Below are 17,828 nucleotides of genomic sequence, written 5' to 3'. Positions count from 1 at the left end.
GGGACCTGCTTGGTGCTATATAAAGTTGTTACCTTTTTGTTCAGTGGATGAACCAATTTTTTATTTTAGTTCCCATGTTTAGACCGAATCTAAATTCCCCCCCCCCCTCCAAGTTCTTGACCATTGAATGTAAAGAGAGAACTGGAAAAGCTTCCACCTTGAAGCTATTTCTTTCAAGCTGCCAAAAATAAAGGATATGAAATTACTGCAGTGATAAGGAAAGAAATTCTGCCCAGTAAACCCAATTTAAAGATCTCAACAAGAATGATGTGGGATTGTTCTTTGGGTTTATTTTCTGTTGCCGCCTTAATGAGATGAAACCATGCAACAGAAAGATGATCTAACTGCTATACTGTAACAGATTTTCCACCAGAGAAATGGAAAGTATGTAATATATAATGGAACACCATCAAGAAAATGGGTTACAAGCGTGCCCAACTTACTCTACTGAACAGCTAATGGAAACATAAGATTAAATCTTCTTTGGAAGAAATAGGATTAAACATGGGTTTTTCCCCAGATGAATTTGGTAACTGCTGGCTGGGATAAAACAATTCTCCTCCTTCACTAGTTTCATAAATATGGGCCTGGTGCAATAAACACAGTTCCTTACATACATCTTTTGCTTTGCCATGGAAGACTTCATCCATCCTTTGTCTTGGTGGTCAGTTTGGTATTTTTCTTGTGAATCTCGCAGCTGGGAAAAGTAGGGTATGAAAGAAGTTTAAAAAGTTGTGTATTGGAAAAAAACAGAATGAAGGTAGTAGCTTCTGGTATGTGAATTCAGTGATTATCAGCTGGCGGAGAGCTGACAACTCTTTTCCTAGAAGTTTTCTTGCAAGACATGAAGCATACACTCTCTCCAGGAATAGCCTGTTATTGCTATGCATGATTTCACTCTCCTTTTGTCTTCAGCAATTGCATAGTCAAAGTTAGGAATTCTAATATATGAATGGTGTTCTAATAAGGAATGAGAATATCTTGTCCAGTGAGATACTACAAATATTCATGAATTTGTGATGTTCTCACATTTGCATGATATGACTATAATGTGAGAACAGTGAAATTAGTGCAAAACCAGCTCACATTTCCACTGAAACACCACACTGTGATGTGAGGATGCTTCGTGATGCTCTGTGTTGTGCTCTAAGTCATCTTTTTTATCACACTATAGAGCCACACTTAGCACAGTGAATGAAGTTCAGATGCCTCTGGATCCTTGCAGTCTTTGTGCAGCTCACTCATACGGACATAAATTTTAATACAAATTTCTGGTTTTGAGGAGTTTAACTCCTGCTAGAGATAGCATTTCTAAATGGCACAGGGTACCACTGGGTAAGCACAGATTTGACTTAGTACAATTAGGAACAGTTCACTTGCTATTAACAATTTAATGCTCACATTTTATGACTTCTGGTTGTATAGTGGAATGCTAAATTTATATTCTCTTGTAGGCTAATTTTAGGGGACTCTGGAAAAGGCTGGTAGCTAGGAGAGTGCTACGTGAGCCAAATTATCCCTGGCATAACTGACAGGGTTGATACGAGAGATGAATTGGGCCCTATGTCTCTTTACTGTAGGGAATACTTTCTCTTGAGCCAAAGTAACAGCTGCAGTGTGCTTGTGACTTAAAAAAAAAAAAAAAAGCTTGCTTTTTTGGCAGAGTGGACATGCCTTTGTCTTCACAATAATTCCTATTTTTCTGAATGATTTGTATGGGTTCGCTTGTACATCTCAGGTCAGAGTGTTTTTTCCTTATGCACTCTTCTTTAAGAGCACGCAGTGACCTACACTTGCCTCCCCTTGCAAGCTGAAATTCCCCTGGCTGATATAACAGGTGCACTGTGCTGATGGAGCCCAAAGACAGGGTGAAGTTCAGAGCAGGATTCCTGTCCCAGAGTTAGGAGAAAGCACAGAGCAGTCTGCCAGCTTCTGTCCTAGGACACTGAGCTCTGATATGTATGTCCATGGTGCTTGCACAATGCTCGGTGTAATACCTTGTAGCTGGCACATGCCTCCTCGCTTTTCTTCCCAGGGGATTTGTAATGATATTAAAGTGCCTGTCTTCACTTATAAGACAAAGAAATCATTATAATCAACTATAAGCTTCTTAAATTAGTAGCTATGACTGCCTGGCATATATTTTCTTGTTTGCAAATAATACTTTTTGCCAGCAAGTTAGTTTTCATAGACAATACTGCAAAATTGTTCATATCTAAAATAATGCAGGATCTCAATAAGAACTAAGGGATGGAAGTTCCAATTACATGGCATGGTATGCAGTACCTTCCAGCCTTTATGTAAGCCTGTATTTCTCCAGATAAAACTTGGCATAAGACTTCATGTTAAATAGCATAAAAGTAACGAACTTTCAGTTACCTTTGATTAAGGGAAGAATTGTTGTGCAGACATTAAGCTTAGAATAAACCACCATTGTCCAAAACGTGTTATAGTATGAATGAAGGTAGTAGCATAAATGTATGCATACTGTAGGAAAAAAACCCCAAACAACACTTTTTTTTTTTTTTTTTTCAGGAGAGCTTTTGAATCAGCCTAAGAATGAAAAAGATTATTATATCAAACTGTTAAATCAGTTTATAATATGGTTCAAAACACCTACAGATTTCTACTGGTTTCTATACAATTTCATTGATTTCACTCCCTTTAAATTCTGTGGGTTCATGGGTTGACCTACAGGGTCCCCCTGAATTGCCCCCCTGAGGCCTGGTCCCCTCAATTAATCCACACCGCACACACTGACGAGCTCCTGGGCTCCCCCTGGAGTAACCAGACTGCTTGAAGGGACAGTCCACTCCAGCTCCACCCAGCGAGAGTGGACGAGACCATGCCAGGTTTAACTTCCTGGCTCACCTGAGAGCATCTCTCACAGCATCCCTGCTGTCTTCACACTTTCACCTTTATACACTACTCCAGTGCTTACAGACCTTCCTACCCTGCTCGCAACACTAGAGAAGACCTTAGAACTGTGCTATCTCTGTGCATTGTTTCTTTTTGCTTCATACTTGACCAGTGATAATTTCATTTTAAATGCCTTTTATTTGGACCCCATGGTCATTTAGCCTCTATTTTACCCATGTCAGTGACAATACATTTATAATTCAGTGCAACATATATGCTGTCCTTGTGTCCTGTGGGGGTTTCATGGGTAGATCTTCCCCTCCGCAGCCAGCCCCTGGAGCTCCAGCTGGGCTAGTGGCTGCATAGGCACTCTGGGAGGGGAGCAGAGGACCAGGCAGGATGGTATGGGGTAAGGTGAAGGAGGAGAGAGCTGGGTGGAGGATGGGGCAAACAGCATTGGACCTACATCGGCTTTAAGTCATTTGGACTATGCCCAGAGTCCTTGCTGAAAGGCAGTCTCTGATAGTGTTGTGATGGATGATGCTGCTGACCCCGAGTTCCATGAGAAAAGCAAAGCTGCCTGCAGTGGCAGTGGCTGGGCAGGCAGGAACAGCCCAGCTGCCACCGCACAGGGAGTTCCAATTCACCTGCACACAGCAGTCCAGCCAGCCATCTCCCTCCAACAGCCCAGCTTCAGCAGCTGACTGCAGCTGGAGTTGCGCGGGAGGCATGGCAGAGCACAGATGGGAAGGGCCATGGGACAGGGTGCGAGCCAGGCCCACTGCAAGGCTCAGCGTCTGAGCAAGGCCAGCCTGCTCCACACAATGGTAGCTTTGACTAGTGGGGACCTGAGCTGCTCCTGACCCCATGCCAGGGATCAGGTGGCTCCATGGTGTGTGTATATATGGTATAAATATAACCTTTGGGACTTCTCAGGATAAGCATCAGACAAGGTGATGAATAAGTGACGGTGAACCAGGCAGATTTGTGGCCTGGGTTGTGTCCTGACAAGAACAGTAAATAAAGAGTCTGAAGGACTGATTTAAATTGTATTCCACCAGACAGAAAAATGCCAAGATATAATAAAAGGCAGTGAAATATATACTTCATATAGTCTTCTTTTCCAAATAGAATTTGTTAATATCCTACTTTTTATAACAATTTCACTTATTTAAATGTTGCCTTTGCCTTTTCTGAGCAACTGACTTTTATACTGCTATTGTTTTCCACTTTGTGATTTTCAGTCAAAACCACTTAATAAAAGACCACTTTAAGAAAATGGAGGCAAAACCAAGTTAAAGGATTTAATAGCTAATCTGTGGTAGGTCATACTGAACCTAAGGAAGAAATTCATTAACTACTCGATGTGCATTTTTACACACCCTACTCTTTTATCTGGTAAGCCTTATCTACTGCAGCATGTTAAGTGTACAATGCAAATATTTGAATAATCATGACATAATTGCAATTCCGTTTGTCCATGCAATCCTAGTGAAACCCTAAGGAAGGCTTCAGTGAGCACTGGTTTCAGGGAGCACAGAATACCCTTGTATTTCATTCAGTTGCAAAGTAATTGGCACAACATTCCTCATTCCAAACATATCCGCTGAAAGAGACAAGTGACAAGAATAAACAGTGTAAATAGATGGATTTACTTCACTAATGTGGGAGGCATTTTGAAGGCAAACTGTTCAATAGCAAGCTTTAATGTCAATGCAGATTTAATGAAGTCAGAATGCATTACATCACTGAGGACTGCATTTGCAGATGTAAACCAGCACAGTTCTGCTGCCTTAGCTGGAGCTTTACCACTCTATAACTTCTAGCCTTGAAAAATCTTATCAAATATTCTCAGTTGTTTCTCCTTTCTTCCTCTTCTGTTTCTTTGTAGCCTATTTTCTCCTGATTTTGCCCACTCTCTGTTCTTTCAGTAGGTCTAATTATTCTCTTCATCCTCTTTACCTCGGTCTCTTTAACTTTCCCCAGGAACCTTTTTTTCTTTGTTTCATAGACTCATAGGATGATGTGGGCTGGAAGGAACCTCTGGAGGTCATCTAGGCCAACCTCCTGCTCAAAGCAGGGCTAATTTCAAAGATAGTTCAGGTTTCCTTGTCCAGTTGGGTTTTGAGTATCTACAAGGATGGAGACCGCACAGCCTCTCTGTGTCCCTCTTCCAGTGCTCAACCTCTCATTAGAAATTTTATTTTTAATGTTTCATTATATATTTTTGCAGTTCTGCTCTTTTAAACAGCTTCCATAACTCTCCAGCTTAGTTTCATCCTTGTGCCTGACTCCACTCTTCTACCTCCTAAAGTTGTAGCAAACACACTCTTTCCATCCTTTCTGAATTTTCTGATGTACTTATATTTCTTCACAATAGAAATACACCCCTTCCTTTGATATACAGGGTTATATTTACTTCTCACAAGATTCAAACTGATGCCATATGGGTAGAGGTCATGTTGAATGACCGCAGCTTATTGCCCAAAGCCATTCAGGTAATGGGAATACTACTAGAATTGCGTAAACCCCCGTTATTCTACTTTGCTCTTGCACATCTAACCTGTCTTGCATTTGAAAATCAGACTTATGCCTAATACCTGCAGAGCTTCAGTAGTTTCTGAAAGCATAGTGGCTGCTAAGCATGAAAAGGTGTTTGATTTGAATGCCTGACATTGCCTGAATCATGAGCTTCATGTTTGGAAGTTTACTTTTTGTTTAGGATGAAACTTTGTAAAAACAATTCAAAATATTGGCTCAGTTGGCACTGGATTTTGAGCAGTAGCCCCATGGCACTGCCAGGAGCTACTGAAAAAACACTGGGAATCTACATAAATGTTGTCAATTTTAAATTGCTCTAAACAGTCTATCTTTAGACAGAGATGGACCATCAGTGTTCACTATGGAAGAGCTGGTGTGTCATTCTAATGGAGAATACAGGGAAAGTTAAGCCCATTAAAATCAGATTTAAGAAAAGTAATCTTATTGTTTTGAAAATATTCACATTTTGAAGTAAACGTTGCCTTTTCTAAAATATTGGAAATACATACATAAGTGTATACATAAATTGTTAAAAAATTGAGTCATCTGCTAATACTTGCTTTGAAGTGAGCTACCATGAAGCTTTGTGCTTGAAGTGAGAACACTGAACTCTGACTGCCCTGACGCTTAATGCTTCTGATCATTTTTTTGAAAAATAATTTTGCAAATCATAAACAAGTGAACCATCACATCTTAATCAGTTGGTATTTGCTTATGCTTAATGAACTAGTGCCCATTTACTTCATCACTCAGAAGCCGTTTGAGTTGTCTAAGAAAGGAGGTAACTTGCTGTGCTCTGATTACTGTTTCAACAAGTGAGATTCAAAAAGGGGCAAATTCTCATTTGCTGGAGAAGTCTCAGGCATGTGCAACAATCGCTCCCTTAATTTCTTCCCATTGTTCATGCATTTTACTACAGTCAGTAAGATCAAAGCATTCATCATTAAACTTTGCTCTACCACTACATGAGTACCCCATGGGTTAGTTTTCTGCAACTTGGGATACCGACATCTCGGGAAACTGAAACAAGACTCTACCCTCATGCTTTTGTGCTGGTGAGGATGAAGCTCTCTCCACCTACCTCCTGTCTTTCTCACCACCCAATGCTGAGAACTGGAGTTTTGTTTACATGTCATGGTCAGTCTTCTCCAGTTTAAAAGAAATAGTTTGGAATTCTTGCTTCTTGTTGGATTACTTCGATATTCATGGTATTCGGAAACATAGGCTTTCCGTTTGTTCTCACTTTGCAGAAGCCTTCAGATCTCAAATATTTGTTTCATGTCACGTAACAGTGCTTATCAGTGACCCACATAGAGAAAACAGTTTAATATGCATCTGAGAGCTGCCATCTTCAGAGTGTTCAAGAAGACAACTCAGTATTCCCCAAAAGAATTAATATTCTCAAGATTATGCTGCATACTTTAGAGCAATTCAAATATCCCTTTTACAATCCTGAACTCTGACAGGGGATTTTGGACTTTGCTCTAGCAGTGAAGGTTCTTCCAGAACTAGCCACTTTTATTCAAAGCCTGATCAGCTCATTCCCTCATTTCAGGAGAAGAAAATGTGTTCTCCCACTCTGTTTCTACCTCATGAGATTCCTAAAATAACAGGTAAGTCAGATGACAAAACAACCTTAAGAGAGAGGCACTTCAAGCTCAAAGGCCATCCTTGAGGTCATTTTGCCTTTGACAGAGTGGTCACTGACTCCTAGTACCACAGTAAGAGCAGAGGAAGAGGAAGGATGAGCTCAGTTCCACTTGTGCACTCTGTTACCTCCAGCCATACAGTAAAGAGGTTATCGCTTCGTAAGTTCATAGAATCATAGAACCACAGGATGGTTTGAGTTGGAAGGGACCTTAAAGCTCATCTGGTTCCAACCCCCTGCCATGGGCAGGGACACCTTCCACTAGACCATGTTGCTCAAAGCCCTGTCCAGCGTGGCCTTGAACACTTAAAACATCTTAAGGTTCCTGAAAAGCAACCACTGTACTCATAGAGTGGCTGTCAGAGCACAGCCTCATAACAACCTGTGTTAGGTAAGGCTGATAATCCGCAGGCTCTATGTAAGGGATGCAGGGCTCCCTGAGTGCTGGTACAAGCAGTTTTATGGAGACTTTGCCCAGACAGAATAATCTAAATGGGGGACCTCGTGTTCAAAAACAAACCAAGTCCAGTCTGTCGACACCATGGTGTCAGACCCAGCCTTGAGATCTCCTTCCTGCGAAGCTGTGTGAGGAAGCGCCTTCAGCCTGGAGCCGACCTGCAGGGGAGAGTCATCGGCGAGTTCCTGTGGGCAACTCAGTCCGAGGGGACACCCCCGGCCCTCGCAGCGCTGCCTTTGCGCTTCTCGGGGTGAACTCGGCACTGCCAGGCTTCTCGGAAGCCCATTTTTTCTCTTAAATGACACCTCCCTCGGGCTCTAACGCCAGACACGGGGCGACGGGCGGCGGCTCGGGTCGCCGGGTCCCCCTCAACCTCCCGCTGCCCGCCCTGGCGCTGCTGAGAGTCCAGCCCGGGCGGGCGGGCGGCCCACGGGGGAGAGGCGGTGCGCGGGGGCTGCCCTCCGCCATTGGCCAGGTCCTGCCCCGGGGCGGGCCGGGCGCCGGGGCCCGCTCTGAAGTGCGAGTGCGGGGATGGTCCCCGCCTGAGGGCAGCTGGGCACCTTCTCGCCTCCCGTCTGCGGCGGGGCAGGGGCAAGGGAGGCGGAGGGAGGGGCGGGAAGGGCCGCCTACCCCGGCGGCGGAGAGCGAGCTGGGGGCGCGGGGCTGGGAGCAGGGGCGGTTTCCCGTGTGAGGGGAGCGCGGAGGCAGCGGGACAGCGAGGCGGGGAGCATGGAGGAGCCGCGCGGTGCGGGTTGTGCCCGGGCGGCCGGCGCCTGCTGAGGCAGCGGCCCGGGGGCGCTGCGGGCACGCCCGCCGCGGAGCGAGCCATGCGTGTGGCGAGGTGGCTGGCGGCTCTGGTGTGCCTCCTGTCCCCGCTCGTCGCCGAGGCGCGGGGAGTCCGCTTCCACCCGGGACAAGGTAAACAAGCGGCAACAAAGGCAACGACTGCCCCGGGGGTCCTGGCCGAGCGGCGGGCACTGTTCCTTGCGGGGCAGCCGCCGCGCCCCCGCCGCGGGCGGGCAGGAGGGAGCGTTTCCTCGCGGGGCGGGAAGCGGGGCGGCCCTTGTGGGGTGGCAGGGCCGGGGCGGCCGAAGCGGGTGTGCCGGAGGCAGCCCCCACTCCCCGCTCCTGTCACCGTACCCCTGGCCAGCGCAGCGCCGGGAGCCGTGCGGAGGTTCCTGATGTGCTGATGCACCAGGCTGAGTCTCTTGCTCTCTGTTGCAGAGACCTTAGTGAAGCAGCTCTCCTCCTACGAAATCATCACACCTGTCCGAGTGAATGAGTTTGGAGAAGTCTTCCCTCACACGCATCACTTCAGCAGGAGAAAAAGGAGCTTGGAGGCACCCCGGGAGCCCATTGCTTTCCGAACTCATTACCAGCTCAGTGCGTACGGGCAGGTCTTCCAGCTCAACCTGAGTGCTGATGCAGGCTTTGTTGCTGCTCAGTACGCTGTGGTGCACGTAGGGGCCCCGCAGGAGCAGTCCTCCCCTGATTTGCGCCACTGTTTCTACCGTGGGCATGTCAATGCACAGGAGACGCACATGGCGGTCTTCAGCATCTGTGGTGGCTTGGTAAGCATGTTGGTTACTGCCTCGTGTCTCCATTCATATTCTCCTTCCTGAAAGAAGTGTAGTGGGATGCCTTTGCCGCAGAGCTGAGCTGGAAATTCGCGGGCATCATTCCAAGTAGTTGGTCATGAAATATCTTGGCATCAGCAGTTTGCTGTCATGATGATACTTTTTGGTGGGATATATAAATGCTGCTTTCAAAGGATTTATTGCTGGCCTGTAATAGAATTGGTTGATGTAACTCCTGACACGAAGAGCATTGTAGCGGAGGAAAAAACATGCTTCAGAAACACAGTAAGCTATTGTGTAGATAAAATGATGCTGTTAGTCAGCATGAGTTATGTGTTTGTAGCTTTATAGATACTGTGTGGTTGTAAGTGAGGAGTAATGAGATGGTGAGAGAAGAACTAGTGTTGATATTTTTCTTCCTCTGCTTTCAGCAGTGCTGTAGAGGTGTGTTGTGTTATAATAGGTGTGTAGTGGTGCCCTAATCATGTTTCTGTTAAAAGTGAATGGTAATCTTCCTGCCAACTTAAGTCAGACTGTCTATAAAGTGCTTGTGAAGAACCGAATTTGGCAAAAAAATCACAACTGCATCAGTATACATTCTTTACTTATCCCTTGATAGCATTCTTATGTAGCATTCTTCCGAAGTTATAATGGAGAAATAGTACACAACTGTTTACCAGAACAGTTATACTATGTTGCTAAATCTTAGTTTTGTGTGTAGGACCAAGAAGACTAATACCTAGTGCTTTATCACATCACTATTGACATGCTAAGGATGAGTATGTGTGACATGCACACTGTAAAAATATTATATTGTAAATATTACTGTGAATTTAACTTGAGGTTGTTCCATGTTTCTTGAAGTCACATAGGAAAGTAAAGGTGTAAGACTTTATTTTTGGGAACTGGAAAAATCTGACTTTGCATTCTACTCTCTTTCTAGTGGCTTATAATAAATAGAATGGAGTTGGCTGGATGTGTGCAGGAGGGTGTAATGTGTATAAAAAGAAAGTGATGTGCATGGTGGAAAAGAGGATCAGAAATAATTGGTAGTTCAGAGAGACACCTCTGTTGTCTCGTGCTTATTCTTGGGTATTTGGATATATGCCACCTAGTACTTGGGTTGAAGTCTGTAGGCTTGGGCTAGTCCTTGGAAATTACTGGGGAAATAAGCATTTGAAAACAGTAATTCTGTATTCATCACAGTTCTGCCTAGGCACCTTGCTTTACAAACAGAGCTGTTATTTGGTTCTTGTCTGCATTATCCAAAACTTAATTCAAACCTATACCAAATGCCTCAATATGTTGCACTTGCAGAGGTAGTAGGAAACGGGAGGAATTGCAAATATGTGATCATTGTTTGTTCTTTTTTCCCCCCGTTTGTTTGTTTTTTGTTTTTTCTTTCTTTTAATGTTCTAGTAGAAGCTCATATACCATGGCACCGAGAATAGTGTCATGTTCTTTGCAGAATAAATGAGAAGTTTTAGAACTTTCTCTTTTCATAACTTTCGTTGCCTGTTTTAATTCTGTCTCTGCAAACAATCACTTTTCGTTACTTGAAAGAACCATATGTGCTGAAAATCATTTCTCTGAAAAATGTGTACTTACTGCACTTAAAAGTTTTCTCAACTACCTGTTATTTAGCAGTTCTCAAACACTTCAGCACAAGACCCTCTTCTCTGTAACAGTTGGAATGACTCACTTTTCTTGCCTCTGTCTTTCTCCTTTGCTTGTACCTTGCAGTCTGCATCATGTATGTGTCCACTTGGAAATCCCAGAGTGCCTTTAAACTGAGCTTTTGCCTCCTCTAGATGAGCCTTGTGGACTTTCACTGCCACTTCCAGCTGGACTTGATGTCCTCAGTCATTGCCTGGCTGACAGAGCACCTAGTCTGAGACACCAGCCAAGACCTTGCTGTCCCCGTGCTCTCAGGACCTTCTTTCACTGCTCATTTGACTTTCTGCCAAGGCAGACACAGCCTTGCAGGGGGCATGTGGCATACCCAGTGTTGTGGCTGCTTTCCTCTCATTCATGAACCTGGTGAGGTTTTTGGAAGAGGAGCAGAGCCCAGCATGGGTGCTGGTGCATTTTTTTTGTGGGATATGCCTATGTTCCCCGGGGAGGGATTGTGTGGTGATGACAAGGCAGTCATAGCCAGCTGGTTGTCTGTATGGGCACAGAGTATCCTCCAGCCTGATTCAGAGCTTCAGCCTAATGTTCTTATCTTCATGGATTCAAAGTGAATGTTACACTCTTCATGTGACTGCCGGGGAGACAACTTTTTTGGAGTTGAGAGAAGAATGGATGTGAAAGGAGGGATATAGAGGCCAAGTGGAATTTTCCTGCAGGATCTTGTCCTCCCTGAATGCATTCCCCTCTTCAGGTGGGACTACCCTCAAAGCTTAGTAAAAAGATATTTTTTCTCAAGGTTTTAAAAATTGCATAGCTTTGTGCATACAACAAATGTACCTGCAAAAATAAGCTAGTCAGTTGTTGCTCTTTTATTGAACAGCACCATGCCTCATGAATACATACAAGGAATTAAGTGGGACTCCTGCTGAGGTAGGATACTACTTATTGTGAGTGAGATAGCAGAAACCATACTAGTGACTTGGTAACCCTGTATTTTTTTGTATTTTTTTTGTATTTTTTTTTAAGTAAATTCCTTCTCTTTGTAGGATCCATTTTCGTCAGTGCTGAATTTGAGCTTGATGTATGGAAATTAAAATAGAAGAGATTGCTTTCAACTATTAGGTATAATTTTACCTTCCAGCTTTGCATATATAGAGCAGTTGCAGTAGACCAATGCTGTAAAAGCTAGCAAGGAAAAAAAGGACTTGGACTTAGATAAAAAGGTACGGGGAATTTAACAATGGAATTTTAAAAATTACTTCAAAGATATGCCTGGGTGATCTGAAGTTAAGCCAGGTACTTGTATTCATTTTATCCTGTAGGCATCTATCCCCAAGCTCTGCACTGCCTTCCTTTAAAGCCTGCTTCCCAAGTTCCTTTTCTTCTTTTTTTGCATTCTCAAGCTGAGTGTGTTCTCCCCCTCAAGCTCTGCTTTCCCTTTTTGCCCTCAGTTAAGCCTTTTTCTGAGTGTGCCAAGAACATGTACCCAGAGTACCCACAGAGCATTGCTTAATGGCTCCTGACACCCTGTATGCAGTTTTGTTGTGTTACATTTCAGAGCATGCCCTAGGTTCAGAGGTGCAAATGGCAAAGGGAGGTTAGAAGGTCAGCAGGGAGTCTGTAGTAATTGCAAGGAGGGAGTGTGTAATTAGGGAAGTTTGGGATGCTGTCACAAGCAGAAGGTCATTTGGTGTGATGGCCTGTGTGCCTAGTTGAACATCTGATCACATGGAAGCATCTTTAGAGTAACTTTTGAAAATTCATACTTTATTTCACTTTTTATTTTCGTAAGTTCTGTATCTTTTTTAACTTTTACTGCACTAGTCAATTATAGCTTCTTACAAACATGGGAAATGAAACCTGCTGGGGATGTCCTTGGATGCATGTAGAATAAAGAGACCTCTCAAATATCCAGTCAGCAAAATTAAAGAGGTAAAAACTAAATTAAAAAATCATTTAACTTCTGAGAATATATGGCTTACAAGTTCATTGACAAATATGAGCAAATACCAGTGAGTAAAGTGTCTTAAAATGAGAGAGCTATCACCATGTATAACTAGAATGAGCCTTCAGTTCTTACCAGGTCCCTGTCTGAAGAAAGAAGCTTTATTTAAATTAATGGGGGTTTTTTGGGGTGTGGTGTTTTTTTTTGTTTGGTTTGGTGTGATTTGGTTTTTTTGGTTGTTTTTTTTTTTTTTTTTAGTCCTGAGTGGATGCTATAAAGACAGTTTATTTAGTCCTTTGAGAAGCCTGATATTCTTTCTTGAAGGTCAGGAATGTGGCTGATGCTGAGAATAGTTAAAGTCAGTTTTTGTGAGCTGGGAGACTGCCTAAATGCCAAAGGTGTTTTGTGTGACTACTGTGAGAGAGGGGAAGGTAAGAAAAGAGGAAACACACATCTTTTGGGCGTACGGTCTTTGGTGTATAGAGCAATTTCACACGCTCACTGACTGGCAAAAGTTAGGAGTGGGAAGATACACAAATCTCTTCTTGCATGGATTTGATAGCTATCAGCTTTCTGCAGACCAGGAGGGCAAGACTGCTTTGTTCTCAGGTAGCTTCTGGAGCGTAACAAGGTCTGCGTGACAAATTCCTTCCTTGGGAGCTCAAGAAAGCCCCTTGGTAATGCTCTTTTACTGCACTTCAAGCTTACTTTTGTCTGGAGAATGGCAGAAATATGAACCTGGCTGTGGATCTTCAGAATTTCTTCGGTACAAGAGGTTGTGTTTATTTTCTTATTAATATGGGTCAGTGGATCACCTTTCTGAGAGATTTTGGAAACAGTTCTGCCTGCTACTATGTGTGAGTGCAGCGGTTCCTTTTAAGGAAAAGTAGGCAGTCCTGGAATTTATTTTAATGAAATGTAATTTTTAATTTTTTGGTTAAAAAAAGCCCCAAACAGACTTGCTAGAAGCTGGAGCTAGCATAGTGAGCACCTAGTTTCTTGTGGAGATCTAGTACAGGTAACAGACTCCAGATATTTCCTCCTCAGTTCTGTGCTGCTTAGCACTAATAACTTCAATGAATTCTTTGGAAAACCACTGTAGTTTAAAGCTTTAACACTTGTAACTGGAAGATATGCTTACCTTGACGTAACTTAATGCTTTAACTCATGGGCTGTCACTTCAAATAAGTTACCTTCTAAATGTGAAAGGCCAGTTACTTTTCAGTGTTTGGGTCACATTTATAAACCTATGAGTAGCCATAAGCCACACACGTTTTTATACATCGTGGTCTTAATATAGACAGTCCATCATAAGCTAGGAAAAATCATATTAAAATGTCAACTAAAGACAGTCAATTCTTATTTGGACAAAGTAAGCCCTACTGCTGGTGACTGGCTGATGTGATGACTTCCATTTAATAGTTCTGGTTTCATTTGTCATAAAGGTGAGACTCCAGCCCTGAATCTCTGCAATAGAACAGTTGAAGTCCATGATTCCATTATTACACTGTGATTTTTTTATTTTTTTCTTTTTTTTTTCACTTAAAAGATAAAATATTCTTTCTTTTTTGCTGTTCTTTTATAGCTTAACAGAACAAAAAAGGATCAGGAAGTAGACTGAACTCTACCTTCTCTGCATGGAAGAGGTCTAGATAAAGATACTTGTGCTTGATTGCTTAATTTTTTATTTTTTTTTTTTTCCTCTGCCTTCTTTTCTGGTTGTTTATTTTTTGCTCTTCATTTACAATTTTTCTCATTTACTTTGGTTTGTTTTGCTATTGGCTTTTTCTTAATATGTATCCTCACAAGCAGGACCAATTTTAAAATATTTGCACTTCTACGACACTTGATCTAGCATTTTTTCAGCAAAAGGTGCCTGAAGTTTTCCCAGTCTTGCTCTGCTGGTCACAGAATGAATGGCACGTATCTTTTACTATTGCTATCTCATCTCTCTTTAGCTTTGTTTTCTTGCATGTAGACACTAGATGTCTTTTTCATATACATCTGAGTGTGGACCATAACACTTGAATTTATGGGAACATGATCCTGTATCCTTGAGTCAGTTTCTACCTGCCTTGGCAAAGTCACCGTTCACCACACTGTTACAAAATAGTGAGACAGCTTAGGCCCCCTCCGCAGATGTTACAAAAAACCTGGAACACCCCCAGTGCATCTTCCCCAAGCTCTTTACACCTCTGTTTTTCCTGAAAGTATTTCCGCAGATACTGTGCTTTTACACATGGACCAGAACAGATCAGAAAATACAGATGGTAACTGCAAATTGATAAAATACATGGGGTTGTAAATTGTGCAGCTGAAAGGTCTGTTACAGAAAATGTCTGTGGGAAGCATTAGGATCTGCCTATGTGTCTGCCTTCTGAATAGCAATTCTGTATGAATTGTTCATTAAACAGACTAGGACATGCTTATGTCACCTTTTATCTGAAGGGTGCTTAGTAATCTCACTGGTCTGCCTTTTGCACGCATCCTGTGTCTGGTAGCCTTCTTCCCTGGTAGATGCTTGAGTGCCTTCTGTTTACCAGATAAATTGGTCTGATGGCTGCAGCCTGTTTGTAACTGCTGCCTTTATCGAGCCATAGTCTCTTTTTTTGCCATTTTGGTGTTGTGACACAGGTGAATTTACTGGAAAGCTATGGGCAGCCACAGAAAGTTGGATTTACTTTTTTTATATATATATATAAGCATTAAACTTACAGAAGGTATTATGCATGAACAGGAGTGATAGGAGCCCTTTGCTGTCACTAGGTGAGCTAAATTACTGAAGTTGTGTGCAAAATGGTGTGTTTGGTTTTGTTTTTTGGTGTTGGCTCTTTTTTTTTTTTTTTTGTCTTAATGCTTCCAGGCCCAGGTAGCAGTCAGTAGTTAGCTATCATGCATCTTGGGGAAATTTTTGTACTCTTGGGGAATAGATAGGCTCACTACATAAGATAATATATCTGCAATAGTCTCAGTTGTCATTCCATTTCAGACATACACTCATGTAGAAAACAGGTTATGGTACCGAAGTCACACACTGTGAGCGGTTCATACCTTCTGGGTATACACATATTGACAAAAGTACTCAAGGTACCTTACTGTATAGTTGACTAAACCAGGTGAAAATCTCACCACAGTTTGCGTGTACTTGAGTGATAACTGCCTGATGGCACTTGTGAGGTTAAAAGGACTTTATGGAGCTATTCATCTCCCAGTGAGAGCGAAAGTAGGTTCTGCATGTGCTTAAAAACATCAAAGCTAGGAAGTTCTCTTTAAAGAGAGAAGTTGCAAATGTAAATTTGCTTGGCATTTACTGAGACAGACAAGATTATATGATGGAGTTTGCTCCAGGATTAAGCATATGGATCCCCTAGGTCTGTGTTCTGTGAGAATAGTTTGCTTGATGTTGTTAAAAAAACGCCCTAAACCTAAAAAACAAAAAGCCAACAACTCCCTCTCTCCCAAAACCTCCCAACCAAACAAAAAGCCCCTTTATCACAGAATCGACTAGGTTGGAAAAGATCTTTAAGATCATCAGGTCCAACCATTACCCTAGGACTGCCAAGACTGTCACTAACCCATGTCACTGAGGGCCTTATCTACATGGTTTTTGAACACTTCCAGGGACAGTGATTCTACCACTTTCCTGGGAAGCCCATTCCAATATCTGATCACCCTCTCTGTGAAAAGGTTTTCCTAATAGCCAACCTAAACCTCCCCTGGTGCAGCTTGAGCCCGTTACCTCTTGTCCTATCACTCGTTATCTGAGAGAAGAGACTGACCCCCACCTCACTACAACCTCCTTTCAGGTAGTTGTAGAGAGCTATAAGGTCCCCCTGAGCCTTCTCTTCTCCAGACTAAACAATCTCAGTTCCCTCAGGTGCTCCTCATCAGACTTGTGCTCCAGACCCTTCACCTGCTTCATTGCCCTTCTCTGGACCTGCTCCAGCACCTCAATGTCTTTCTTGTAGTGAGGGGCCCAGAACTGAACACAGGATTCGAGGTGCGGCCTCACCAGTGCCCAGTACAGAGGGCTGATCACTGCCCTGGCCCTGCTGGCTATGCTGTTGCTGATACAGGCCAGGATGCTGTTGGCCACCTTGGCTGCCTGGGCACAAGCTGGCTCATGGTCAGTGGCCGTCAGTCAGCACCCCCAGGTCCTTTTCCGCCAAGCAGCTTTCCAGGCACTCTTTCTCAACCTATAGAGTTGCATGGGGTTGTTGTGGCCCAGTGCAGGACCTGGCACTTTGCCTTGTTGAACTTCATACCATTGGCCACAGCCCATCAATCAGCCTGCATAGATCCCCCTGCAGAGCCTTCGTATCCTCCAGCAGATCAACACTCTCAGCCAACTTGGTGTCGTCCACAAATTTTCTGAGGGTGCACTCAATCCCCTCATTCAAATCATCAGTGAAGATATTAAACAACACTGGCCCTAGCACCGAGCCTTGAGGGACAACCACTAGTGACCGGTTGCCAACTAGATGTGATACCATTTACCACCACTATGTATGCCACCATTTGTGTATATATACATTTTGTTTCACCGGTTTCAACAGGCATTGCAGAATAGCTGCCTTTTCCATAATGAAATCTCCATGTCAATATCTATGAAAAAAGCTGTTATGCATAATTTTTAATTGACTTGTCTAGTTCATTCATTGTGAATTGTATATAAAGGTAAAAATAAATAAATTGCCCCCTCTCTTCCTTCCACTGTGGTGACTCTTGTTAATTGCCATGAACTCTTTCCAGCTATCTTTGAGATGGTTACTGCAACATTCTCCCAAGTCTGTGCTATGTAGCCAGTCTGTTGTTACACCTGTATTTAGAAACTCCTGGAATACCATTTTTGCTAGGTTTCAGTCAGACTTTCTTGCCTAGAATAGACTTACAAAGTGATGTTCAGGGTACCTAGTGCCAGGTTTTACGCTTCCTGCAAGAATATTCTTTCCCCTATGCATTATGCAAAAGGGAAATAAGGAAATATGTTTGGGGTTTTTTTTTTTGTGTGTATGTATGTGTGTTCCTGAATGAAAGTAACTTGGCAGTAAGGGTGCTGGATCCACTGCTACAGTTATAGTATGGCTAGATCAGATATGATCCAAACATACAGATGGGTAAAATCACTTTAGGAGTTTACGTGGAATTTAAATTCCAGTCTGGAATTTT

General features: G+C 43.1%; 1 protein-coding gene across 6 annotated transcripts in view; it reads left to right on the top strand.

The window, feature by feature from the left end:
* The first annotated feature begins 8,270 nt into the window (after window positions 1-8,270).
* The window catches only part of ADAMTS20 (ADAM metallopeptidase with thrombospondin type 1 motif 20), an 89,393-nt gene continuing 79,835 nt past the window's right edge, over window positions 8,271-17,828 (top strand). For all 6 annotated transcript variants that reach the window (XM_030480412.1, XM_030480410.1, XM_030480416.1 and 3 more), the window contains exons 1-2: window positions 8,271-8,423; window positions 8,730-9,076. In XM_030480412.1, coding sequence (XP_030336272.1) covers window positions 8,333-8,423; window positions 8,730-9,076 — 438 coding nt within the window. In that variant the 5' untranslated portion in view covers window positions 8,271-8,332. The remainder of the gene's footprint in view (window positions 8,424-8,729; window positions 9,077-17,828) is intronic.

The sequence above is a fragment of the Strigops habroptila genome, chromosome 3 (genome assembly GCF_004027225.2).
Source record: "Strigops habroptila isolate Jane chromosome 3, bStrHab1.2.pri, whole genome shotgun sequence".
NCBI classification, from domain to species: domain Eukaryota; kingdom Metazoa; phylum Chordata; class Aves; order Psittaciformes; family Psittacidae; genus Strigops; species Strigops habroptila.
The sequence above is the reverse complement of the archived record's forward strand: the minus strand, read 5'-3'. Positions and strand labels throughout refer to the sequence as shown.